This window comes from Amia ocellicauda, chromosome 15 (genome assembly GCF_036373705.1).
Source record: "Amia ocellicauda isolate fAmiCal2 chromosome 15, fAmiCal2.hap1, whole genome shotgun sequence".
Lineage (NCBI taxonomy): Eukaryota > Metazoa > Chordata > Actinopteri > Amiiformes > Amiidae > Amia > Amia ocellicauda.
Window position 1 is genome coordinate 314,178 of NC_089864.1, and position 13,279 is coordinate 327,456.

The 13,279-nt window shown below is 49.6% G+C and overlaps 2 protein-coding genes across 2 annotated transcripts in view; both read right to left on the bottom strand.

Annotated features, from left to right (window-relative positions):
- The window catches only part of LOC136771277 (major histocompatibility complex class I-related gene protein), a 70,561-nt gene that overhangs the window by 23,987 nt on the left and 33,295 nt on the right, over positions 1 to 13,279 (bottom strand). The gene's annotated exons all lie outside the window — the stretch shown is intronic.
- On the bottom strand, positions 1,670 to 13,021 carry LOC136771275 (antigen peptide transporter 1). Its single transcript, XM_066723457.1, has 12 exons — positions 12,802 to 13,021; positions 7,069 to 7,629; positions 6,344 to 6,458; positions 6,034 to 6,164; positions 5,572 to 5,777; positions 4,820 to 5,017; positions 4,606 to 4,734; positions 4,161 to 4,349; positions 3,897 to 4,070; positions 3,655 to 3,814; positions 3,364 to 3,500; positions 1,670 to 3,153 (listed from the first exon to the last, which is right to left on the bottom strand). The coding sequence occupies exons 2-12, from the start codon at positions 7,598 to 7,600 to the stop codon at positions 2,914 to 2,916; spliced, it is 2,211 nt and encodes a 736-aa protein (XP_066579554.1). The 5' UTR covers positions 7,601 to 7,629; positions 12,802 to 13,021; the 3' UTR covers positions 1,670 to 2,913.

Consider the following 13,279-nt stretch of genomic DNA (forward strand, 5'->3'; position numbering starts at 1 on the left):
GCGAGCGCGGACTGCACCCCTCCTCCGCAGTGGACCTGGTTGCGGTGCTGTCTGCGCTGGTGCTGTTACACTAGCTGTCAGAGGATCAGGGTAGTGTTTAGACACCTCAGTTCACTCAACTCTCAGCCTCACTGCTGTCCAATGTGGCCTTCAGCTGATGTGAGTGAACCTGAATACTTTCACATGATCCTGTCTGCACAGTCTGTCTTTTTTAACTTCATTTTTACATTTTGTAACTGTGTCTTTTAGCATAAAACATGGAAGCTTTCTAGTGCCAAAATGCAAAACAGTACATATGTTGAAATAGAACATGTTGTAGACAACACAAGCTTTTGTGTTTTATCCCTGCTCATTTGCTTTACAGCATCATAGTATTTTAAAGCCACAATTAAATATAATACTAATGCTTTACGTTGCTTAAAGCAGCGCGATGACAGTGACTGAATTAAATGTACTACCTGCATTGCAGTGCGTCAGTATTGTGTTTTACCTGATGACTCCATGTGAAGAGAGACAAAATGAAATACAATGTGGGGGTGGAGACTGGATTTAAATCATACTACCTTTTTTTTGGCAAATATATACACAAATTCATATACTTTTTTATTTTATATTATTATTTTTATTTCTTGGCAGATGCCCTTATACAGGGTGACTTACAACATAAGTGCAAAACAAAGTGCAAAAATACAGTTAAGTAAAGCCATCAATCATTACAAATTCAATTTAACTAAAACATAGCAATTCAAAATATAATACATTTTACATCTCCCAATTTACACAGGCAAGTACAGTAAGTGAGGTCCTACATCCTGGACGTTAAAAGCTAAGTGCTGTCAAGATGTAGGTTCACAGTATACCTTCCTAACTGAGAAGTGTAGGCTTGTGGTAAAGGAGTTGTCTATGACCGGCAACAGCTCTTAAATTCTGTGTTTCATACATACAGGCCTGTGTTAACCAAAGCACAACAGTTTGTCAGTCCCTTCCCGTGTCCTGTGTGTATATAAGCGGGCATCTCAGTCTGCCAGTGAAGGGACACCGGGGGAGGCTGTCAGTCCAGGGTTGCTTTCCCGGTCCAGGGAGCTACATGAAATGCTGGCCCTGAGTTTTGCTGTAAATGATTCCTGATGAGTGAAAGGAAACGGGACAAACCACCTCAATGTCAGGAGAAACAGTTCAGACAGGACGCTGTAAACTGACTGGCCTTATTTACTGATTTACTTTTTATGCAAAAATAATTCTAGTCATGTCCTATCACAAATGTTTTTCAGTGCATTCAGTTTTTATTATCTTGTGTTCTCTGAGAGGACAGGTATCAGAGCAATGAATGCATGATCAATATGAATGTTTTTGCAATACTGTAACAAGTCACAGCAGTGAAGGACTTCTCACGTCTGAATCTGTGAGAGAGAGAGATGGATTGATACCCAGCACTCAGGGCCTGGACACTTCTGATGGGCTGCAAAAAACAAACTGTTCAGCCAATCAGCATGTCAGCATCACTAGTGTCCAGGCAGAGACTGGCAGAGCAGATTGACTGGCTCCCTCGTAAACACTGGAAGAGTTTAACCCTTCTCTCTCCAGACTCCGCAATGTGTTAGTACAACTGCAAGCAGCACACATCGACACACACAAACACGCACTGACAAAAACACACACACACTGCAAGTGGAGGAATTGTTTTATTGAGAAGCAGGTGGCCAAAGGCCTGTGAGGCAGTGGCTCCTGTACGGAGATATTTACACATCACTGGATTACATACACACACCTCTGGACTCTCCCAGAGCCAACGTCCTGCCCTGGATCTTCCTGTCCAGAGTTACAAGAGACCCTGCTGTTTGTTGTCCTGCTGTCAAGGGTTTCTGTACAGACTGCGAGAAAAATGGAAATTCAGCCCCTCTGCCACGGCCCCAGTGCAGTCGTTGCTCTCTCCTCTCTCACTGTCCCTTTCTCCGTCCCTCACTGTCTGTCCACACACTGCACTGTGAGGGGCAGGCTGGGCTGCAGGTCTCTGAGCGAGCGAGCGAGTGGCACTGGGGTCCAGTCTGGGTTTTACTGAAGTCATAAATTATGGGTTGTGGAAGGCCTGCCTGAACTCAGGTACAACAGCAGCAACAGCAACAGCAAAGATACATATGCACAGTAGAGAGGAATCAGAGCTTTCTTGTCTTTAAAAATAAATACCAGAGTGGTCAATAATATGTTCTCTCCCCAGGCCAGGATCAGACGCTCCAGTGTCCGAACACAGCAGAAGGTAATCGGCTGTCAATCAGGGCTGGCCATCCCTGGCTCTGGACAGTCAGGGCAGATTGCAATGACACGATCTGATTACATCGAGGATTGTACTCTGATCAGCATGCACACAAATGTGGACATGGTTTTATAGTTAATCATAGTTCAAAATGAACCCAAGATGAAAGATTTCTTAAAACAAGACAGAAATAGTATCCTATTGGACCACAGGTTTAACCCAGGAATAAATTTGAAAGGTGGATTAACCTTTTTTAATCTTGGAGGAATTTGTACGTCCGGGCAGCGTGTCTGAGGTGGACTGAGGTACACAACACAGTGGCAACATCTCACAGTGTGAGGGACGGCCATCCAGAGAGAGAGAGCAGGGGTTCAACACTGTACTGAGAGAGAGAAACAGTGAGAGAGAGAGCAGGGGTTCAACATTACGCTGAGAGAGAGAAACAGAGAGGCCAAAAGATGGGCTCTCCCAGCGCAGGAGGTTTAACACTGTACTGATTCTCAGAGGGGTGATGTCAGTGTAACGAGCCTGTTACACTCAGTACATGCACCGCTCATAGGAGAGAGGGAGAGAGAGAGAGAGAGAGGCACGCATGGACACTGACTGACTGCGCTGCTCTAGGTGCCGTGGGCTGGTCTGTCCACAGCCTCCCTCTCTCTCTCTCAGTCCTCCTGTGTCTTCGTCCACTCCGTCCCCTCGGTGCGCTGGAAGGCCGTGTTCTGTTTCCGCACCAGGCGCCAGTAGCTGCCCCCCCTCTCCAGCAGCTGGCAGTGGGAGCCCCTCTCCACCACCTGCCCCCCCTCCAGCACCACGATCTCGTGAGCCCTCTCCACGGCCGCCAGCCGGTGGGCGATCAGCAGCACCGCACAGCCGCGAGAGCTGTTCAGCAGCGCCTGGTGAATCTGTGAGGAGAGGAATACAGACACTGCAGGTTGCTGTAATTGTGTATGGTGTCGGTATTTAAAGGCTTTGAGAGTAACAGAGATGAGGGAACTAGAGTTACAGTGAGAGGAGACACACACACACACACACACACATATACAGACACACACAGACAGAGAGAGAGAGTGAGAGCAACAGACACACAGGGACAGGGACAGTGCTGCTTGTACCTTGTGCTCGCTCTCAGTGTCCAGGGAGCTGGTGGCGTCGTCCAGCACCAGCACCGTGGGGCGTCTGACCAGCGCCCTGGCGATCGCGATGCGCTGCTTCTGCCCCCCGGAGAGCTGCCCTCCCTTCTCCCCCGCATCTGAACACAGAGCACTGATCAGCACAGGGCAATACAGGGCAATACAGTATGATACACACACAGTGTAGTATAATGCCATACAGCATTAATACAGTATACCAGTCAGTCAGTGTGTCATTGCTACAGAGACTCAGTCAGCGTCAGTCAGTCTGACCTGTGTCGTATCCGCTCTGCAGGCCGTCGATGAAGGTGTGTGCGTGGGCCAGCTTGGCTGCCCTGGTGACCTCGGCTTTGTCCACCTCCTCCTGACCGTACGCGATGTTCTCCTGCACCGAGCGAGCGAACAGCACCGGCTCCTGACTGACCACTGCGATCTGAGAGAGTGAGAGAGGTGAGTCAGTGTGTCGCAGTATTAGTCAGTGTGTTGCAGTATTAGCCAGTGTGTTGCAGTGTTACCTTGTGGTGCAGGTACTGGTGCTCGTAGCTGTACAGCGGCTGTCCGTCCAGCAGGATTTGTCCCTGCTGTGGCTGGTAGAATCTCTCCAGCAGAGACACGCAGGTGCTCTTCCCCCCCCCTGAGGGGCCCACCAGGGCTGTCACCTGACCTGGCCGCAGCTCCAGAGACACGCCCTGCGCACACAGGACAGCGTTAACACTGCATTGACACACAGGACAGCATTAACACTGCATTGACACACATTGACACATTGACTGCAGTACCTTGAGCACCGGGGTGTCGGGCCGGCTGGGGTAGGAGAAGCTGACGTTCCTGAACTCCACGTGACCCCGCAGGTGCTTGGGCGCCAGGTGACCCTCAGGGGGCAACAGCAGTTCCCGGTCCATGAACTCGAAGATCTTCTCTGACGCCCCGATCGCCTTCTTCACGTGGGGGTAATAATTCAACAGCACCTGAGGGAGGGAGGGAGAGAGGAACAGCCCTGTAGGACACGGCCTGGGATCACACACAGAGAAAGATGTGCTGGGTGGACTGACAGAAAGATAGAGACAGAGACAGAGTGAGAAAGAGAAGGGAAAAGGGATGGGAGAGAGAGACAGGCAGCTCAGACAGAGAGCTGAGAGACACAGCTGAGGACAGCCTTGCATCAGAGCCCGCTGAGGCTGACTCTTGGCACAGTGTTGGTTAGGCGCTGGCAGTGTGCCGTACCTCAACGGCCGAGGTGAACTGCAGCTCATACAGCACGAAGGACACCAGGTCGCCGCTGGACACATCGCCTCCAGTTACCAGCCGGCCCCCGTAGTACAGGATACTGACCTTCAGAGCCAGACTGGACAGCTGGGGAGAGAGAGAGAGAGTGAGTACACACATTGACACAGACACTGTCCACACTCTGTCTCGGCCCAGGCACAGGCAGACTCACGCTGTTGGTCCAGGTGGATAGGGCGTAGGCGGCTGCCTCAGTCTTGTTGTGCGTGTACGTCTCCTCCAGCCGCTCCGCGTAGCGCCGCGCCTCCCCCTCCTCGTTCGCAAAGCTGCGCACCGTCTTAATCAGCGAGAACGTCTCTGTGGCGACGTCGTTGGCCTTGGCCAGGGAGCTCTGCACCTTCGCCGACAGGGACTGAGGAGAGAGGAGACACACAGAGAACACTCTAATAACAGTGTAATAACACAATAATACAGCACTAACAGACTGAGGAGAGAGGAGACACTGACTACAACACTCTAATAACAATGTAATAACATGGCTGCTGCTGACGCTCGCTGATGAGATGCTAATGTGCCGCAGCTGTGTTGTCCACTCCCTCTCAAACAGGCTACGGACTCACGGCTGCGGGCAATGAGCACCGAGGCGACTGTGACGTCTGCGGCAGCTGTGTCTTCTCTATGTAATCCCTCTCCCTCCCCGAGGGAGTCAGCTAACCCACTGAGAAGGAGGTCTGCCACTACGACCCCTTACTGCCCGGAGCCCCCTGTTTGTGTAGACATTTGTGTGCCTGTTTTGCTTTGTTTTTCCCCTTCTTGTGTTCCCCCTACTGGACCTACCCGACCCTCAATAAAGCCCGGACACCGCTGCAACCCGAGACTCTCTCTCTCCCTGTGTATTGCATCCGGCATTTACATTGTGTTACACAGATTGTATTGCATTGTGTCAGTGTAGGAGATACGCTGTACCTGGTAGAACTTGCCGGAGAACTCGGGGACGAGCCAGATGAGCGGCAGCCCCAGCGCGGTGAACAGGGCCAGGCGGCCGGACAGACGCAGCATGAAGGAGAAGAGGAAGAGCACGCGCATCAGGTACCACATGAGCAGACTGAGCTTCTCACTCAGAGACTCGCTCATCGTGTTTGTGTCTGTGGTGATCCGGGACACGATGTCACCTGGGGGGGGGGCAGAGAGAGAAAGAGAGAGGGAGGAAGAGTCATCTACTACAGTTAAGTAGACACTCAGACACTCAGTACAATACTGTGGAGATGTGTCTCACTGGTGTGTGTTTGTGTCTGTGAGGTCAAACAAGGCAATATCCAGCCTCAGCACAGAGCTCCACACAGTGTAGTACAGTGTGAGTACAGTGTGAGTAGTGTGTGAGTATAGTGTGTAGTAGTGTGTGAGCAGTATGAGAGTACAGTGCCTCACCGGTGTGCATGCTGTCGAAGAAGGCGATCTCCTGCTTCAGCACCGAGCTGAACACCAGCCCCTGGATGCGCGTGTGGATCAGACTCATCGTCACGTTGTAGATCAGGTCACACACAAACTCACACACCGCACTGCGCACACGGGAGGAGAGAAACAAAAGATCTGTGATATTACGACAGCACAACGAGAGCTCTTTAACCCACAATGGCAGGTGCATGTCACCAGTCAAAATGAACAACCGAGACCGCACAGCAGGGACACAACACCAGGCCCCCGAGGGAGCAGGCTCCAGCCCGGCAGGGCGGCTCACCTCATGACGGTGATGAGGGTCATGGCGGTGATGGCGTGAGTGAAGGCCTCGGGCTCGTCCTCGTTCATGATCCAGTCCGTCATCCGGCCCGTGTAGAAGGGGATGGCCATCTCTCCTGCAACAGGAGCACAGCGTCAACACAGAGCACCAACACAGAGCAACACAGCGTCAACACAGAGCACCAAAACAGCATCAACACAGAGCACCAACACAGTGTCCACACAGCGTCAACACAGAGCACCAACACAGAGCAACACAGAGCAACACAGAGCGTCAACACAGAGCAACACAGAGTGTCAACACAGAGCGTCAACACAGAGCAACACAGAGTGTCAACACAGAGCACCAACACAGCGTCAACACAGAGCACCAACACAGTGTCCACAGAGCGTCAACACAGAGCACCAAAACAGAGCGTCAACACAGCATCAACAGAGAGCACCAACAAAGCATCAACACACAGCAACACAGCATCATCACAGAGCACCAACACAGCGTCAACACTGAGCACCACCACAGAGCAACACAGAGCACCAACAAAGCATCAACACACAGCAACACAGCATCAACACAGAGCACCAACAAAGCATCAACACACAGCAACACAGCATCAACACAGAGCACCAACACAGCATCAACACAGAGCACCAACACAGCATCAACACAGAGCACCAACACAGTGTCCACACAGTGTCAACACAGAGCACCATGAGGCGTGGACTCACCCAGAGAGGAGACCACCAGGAAGACGCCGATGAACCCGAACTTCTTGGCGTCGGGGCGCATGTACCCCAGGAGCCGCCGCAGAGACACGCCCGCTGCCGGAGCGCTGGATGAGGTGGGGGCGGTAGCGCAGAGGGAGGGGCCATAGCGCCGGTACAGTAACACCCCCACCGCCGTGACCAGGTACCCCTGCAACACCCAGGGCCAGGAGTGCCAACCCCACTGCAGCTCTGCCAAGGGCAGTGCCAGGGCCCGGCGCAGAGAGCAGTACGAGGGGCAGAGCAGGAACAGCACGACCAGCGGGGGGCCCAGGGAGACGGGGAGGGACAGGGGGACAGACAGGAGGAGGAGGAGCAGGGCGCGCAGCAGGCCGCCCCCCCACACTGTGATGAGGGGCTGGTGCTGGAGCGAGGGAGCGGAGGAGGGAGCGGAGGTGGGAGAGGAGGAAGAGTAGGAGAGGTGGGCCCAGCGCAGCAGCTGTACGACACCCAGGTCAGCACAGAGCAGCAGAGTCAGAGAGAGCCAGAGCCTCATAGTGACAGAGAGAGGGATGGGTCAGTGGTCTGAGGGAGAGAGAGAGAGAGAAGGGAGTGGGGATGGAGGGAGAGGGATGGTTGGTTAATCTACAAAAGTAATTACCAACAGTACTGGAGAGAACAACAGAACAGGGTTAAATACAGTAACACACTGACTGACTGGACATTAACACTGACTGACTGACTGGACACAACAGCACATTAACACTGACTGACTGGACACTACAGCACATTAACACTGACTGACTGGACACTACAGCACATTAACACTGACTGACTGACTGGACACTACAGTACATTAACACTGACTGACTGGACACTACAGCACATTAACACTGACTGACTGGACACTACAGCACATTAACACTGACTGACTGACTGGACACTACAGTACAATAACACTAACTTACTGACTGGACACTACAGTACATTAACACTAACTGACTGACTGGACACTACAGTACATTAACACTGACTGACTGACTGGACACTACAGCACATTAACACTGACTGACTGGACACTACAGTACATTAACACTAACTGACTGACTGGACACTACAGTACATTAACACTGACTGACTGACTGGACACTACAGCACATTAACACTGACTGACTGGACACTACAGTACATTAACACTGACTGACTGACTGGACACTACAGTACATTAACACTGACTGACTGGACACTACAGTACATTAACACTGACTGACTGGACACTACAGCACATTAACACTGACTGACTGGACACTACAGCACATTAACACTGACTGACTGACTGACTGGACACTACAGCACATTGACACTGACTGACTGACTGGACACTACAGCACATTAACACTGACTGACTGGACACTACAGCACATTAACACTGACTGACTGACTGACTGACTGGACACTACAGTACATTAACACTGACTGACTGACTGACTGGACACTACATAACATTAACACTGACTGACTGACTGGACACTACAGTACATTAACACTAACTGACTGGACACTACAGTACATTAACACTAACTGACTGACTGGACACTACAGTACATTAACACTGACTGACTGACTGGACACTACAGCACATTAACACTGACTGACTGGACACTACAGTACATTAACACTAACTGACTGACTGGACACTACAGTACATTAACACTGACTGACTGACTGGACACTACAGCACATTAACACTGACTGACTGGACACTACAGTACATTAACACTGACTGACTGACTGGACACTACAGTACATTAACACTGACTGACTGGACACTACAGTACATTAACACTGACTGACTGGACACTACAGCACATTAACACTGACTGACTGGACACTACAGCACATTAACACTGACTGACTGACTGACTGGACACTACAGCACATTGACACTGACTGACTGACTGGACACTACAGCACATTAACACTGACTGACTGGACACTACAGCACATTAACACTGACTGACTGACTGACTGACTGGACACTACAGTACATTAACACTGACTGACTGGACACTACAGTACATTAACACTGACTGACTGGACACTACAGTACATTAAAACTGACTGACTGACTGGACACTACAGTACATTAACACTAACTGACTGGACACTACAGTACATTAACACTAACTGACTGGACACTACAGCACATTAACACTGACTGACTGACTGACTGGACACTACAGCACATTGACACTAACTGATTGACTGGACACTACAGTACATTAACACTGACTGACAGGACACTACAGCACATTAACACTGACTGACTGGACACTACAGTACATTAACACTGACTGACTGGACACTACAGCACATTAACACTGACTGACTGGACACAACAGCCCATTAACACTGAGTGACTGGACACTACAGTACATTAACACTGACTGACTGACTGGACACTACAGCACATTAACACTGACTGACTGACTGGACACTACAGGACATTAACACTGACTGACTGACTGGACACTACAGTACATTAACACTGACTGACTGGACACTACAGTACATTAACACTGACTGACTGGACACTACAGCACATTAACACTGACTGACTGACTGGACACTACAGGACATTAACACTGACTGACTGACTGGACACTACAGTACATTAACACTGACTGACTGGACACTACAGCACATTAACACTGACTGACTGGACACAACAGCCCATTAACACTGACTGACTGGACACTACAGTACATTAACACTGACTGACTGGACACTACAGTACATTAACACTAACTGACTGACTGGACACTACAGTACATTAACACTGACTGACTGACTGGACACTACAGCACATTAACACTGACTGACTGGACACTACAGTACATTAACACTAACTGACTGACTGGACACTACAGTACATTAACACTGACTGACTGACTGGACACTACAGCACATTAACACTGACTGACTGGACACTACAGTACATTAACACTGACTGACTGACTGGACACTACAGTACATTAACACTGACTGACTGGACACTACAGTACATTAACACTGACTGACTGGACACTACAGCACATTAACACTGACTGACTGGACACTACAGCACATTAACACTGACTGACTGACTGACTGGACACTACAGCACATTGACACTGACTGACTGACTGGACACTACAGCACATTAACACTGACTGACTGGACACTACAGCACATTAACACTGACTGACTGACTGACTGACTGGACACTACAGTACATTAACACTGACTGACTGGACACTACAGTACATTAACACTGACTGACTGGACACTACAGTACATTAAAACTGACTGACTGACTGGACACTACAGTACATTAACACTAACTGACTGGACACTACAGTACATTAACACTAACTGACTGGACACTACAGCACATTAACACTGACTGACTGACTGACTGGACACTACAGCACATTGACACTAACTGACTGACTGGACACTACAGTACATTAACACTGACTGACAGGACACTACAGCACATTAACACTGACTGACTGGACACTACAGTACATTAACACTGACTGACTGGACACTACAGCACATTAACACTGACTGACTGGACACAACAGCCCATTAACACTGAGTGACTGGACACTACAGTACATTAACACTGACTGACTGACTGGACACTACAGCACATTAACACTGACTGACTGACTGGACACTACAGGACATTAACACTGACTGACTGACTGGACACTACAGTACATTAACACTGACTGACTGGACACTACAGTACATTAACACTGACTGACTGGACACTACAGCACATTAACACTGACTGACTGACTGGACACTACAGGACATTAACACTGACTGACTGACTGGACACTACAGTACATTAACACTGACTGACTGGACACTACAGCACATTAACACTGACTGACTGGACACAACAGCCCATTAACACTGACTGACTGGACACTACAGTACATTAACACTGACTGACTGACTGGACACTACAGTACATTAACACTGACTGACAGGACACTACAGTACATTAACACTAACTGACTGGACACTACAGCACATTAACACTGACTGACTGACTGGACACTACAGCACATTAACACTGACTGACTGGACACTACAGCACATTAACACTGACTGACTGACTGGACACTACAGTACATTAACACTGACTGACTGACTGGACACTACAGCACATTAACACTGACTGACTGGACACTACAGCACATTAACACTGACTGACTGACTGGACACTACAGCACATTAACACTGACTGACTGGACACTACAGCACATTAACACTGACTGACTGACTGGACAATACAGTACATTAACACTGACTGACTGACTGGACACTACAGCACATTAACACTGACTGACTGACTGGACACTACAGTACATTAACACTAACTGACTGGACACTACAGCACATTAACACTGACTGACTGACTGGACACTACAGCACATTAACACTGACTGACTGGACACTACAGCACATTAACACTGACTGACTGGACACTACAGCACATTAACACTGACTGACTGACTGGACAATACAGTACATTAACACTGACTGACTGACTGGACACTACAGCACATTAACACTGACTGACTGACTGGACACTACAGTACATTAACACTGACTGACTGACTGACTGGACACTACAGTACATTAACACTGACTGACTGACTGGACACTACAGTACATTAACACTGACTGACTGACTGACTGGACACTACAGTACATTAACACTGACTGACTGACTGGACACTACAGCACATTAACACTGACTGACTGACTGGACACTACAGTACATTAACACTGACTGACTGACTGGACACTACAGCACATTAACACTGACTGACTGACTGGACACTACAGCACATTAACACTGACTGACTGACTGGACACTACAGCACATTAACACTGACTGACTGGACACTACAGCACATTAACACTGACTGACTGGACACTACAGTACATTAACACTGACTGACTGGACACTACAGCACATTAACACTGACTGACTGACTGGACACTACAGCACATTAACACTGACTGACTGACTGGACACTACAGCACATTAACACTGACTGACTGACTGGACACTACAGCACATTAACACTGATTGATGCTGATTGATTTACACAGCACTAATAATACTGCCGCTAACCTAGACTTTCACCATCATTACTGCTGCTCCACTGCTAGTCATTAGTAGTAGAGTAGAGCCACCCTTACCAGTTACAACTGTGTACCTACATGTGTGGCTCATATATGTGAAATGATGTGTATTAAGACACAGACGCAGCGTGTCTCGGCGAGGTGGTTCAGCGCAGTACAATAACACTGCAACACGGCCGATAGTAGCTGAATAGTAAGTTACACGCAGTTTCCTGGGTAAATTGAACGCAGTGGGAAAAATCCCCGATGTTTCCGATTATAAAAAGCATCGCATCCCTGCACGGCTGCCGATTCACTTTCACTTTCGACGTGCAGATCGACTGAAGATACACCATGACTTACAGTCGCACCAGTAGCACAGAGACACAGTAACTCATATAACTACACAGAGACTGGGGTTACAATATCTCACTGGGAGTAACTCACAGTAGTAACACAGAGACTGGGGTTACAATATCTCACTGGGAGTAACTCACAGTAGTAACACAGAGACTGGGGTTACAATATCTCACTGGGAGTAACTCGCAGTGGCGCTGCGCTTACCTGCCGGCCGGCTCGGGGTTACTCTTGGTTATCTGAGTGAGACTGCAGAGCGCAGGCGGCTGTGCGTGTCCGCTGTCCGGCGGCTGTGCGTGTCCGCTGTCCGGCGGCTGTGCGTGCTCTGCCTCGGTGCTCCGCCCACTATATAAATCCTGGCACGAAACCGAAACTAGTTTATGTACAGGAAGACAGAAACCAGAAAAAAACACTGGATCCGTCGCGCCCACCATCCGCAGCGGCACTGGGGTGAGTGTGTGATATGCGCTTGTTTTAGATACGAGGCGCAGCATTAGCGCATTACTGCTGCTTGACGCCTGAAGCTCCTGTGAGAACAGCAGCCCTGCGCAGCGCAGAGCCAAAAGACCCGCAGAGCAGAGCAGAGCAGCGCAGCGCAGCGCAGAGCCCGCAGCGCAGAGCAGACCAGCGCAGAGCAGAGCAGACCAGCGCAGCGCAGAGCAGAGCAGACCCGCAGAGCAGCGCA

What these genes read in the sequence shown, in the direction of transcription:
- LOC136771275 (XM_066723457.1), bottom strand. Translation starts at nt 7,600, where the DNA reads ATGAGGCTCTGGCTCTCTCTGACTCTGCTGCTCTGTGCTGACCTGGGT. An exon ending in CCTGGTGGTCTCCTCTCTGG is followed by an intron (nt 6,459 to 7,068) that starts GTGAGTCCACGC and finishes CTCCTGTTGCAG; the next exon opens with GAGAGATGGCCATCCCCTTC. An exon ending in AGTTCACCTCGGCCGTTGAG is followed by an intron (nt 4,350 to 4,605) that starts GTACGGCACACT and finishes TCCCTCCCTCAG; the next exon opens with GTGCTGTTGAATTATTACCC.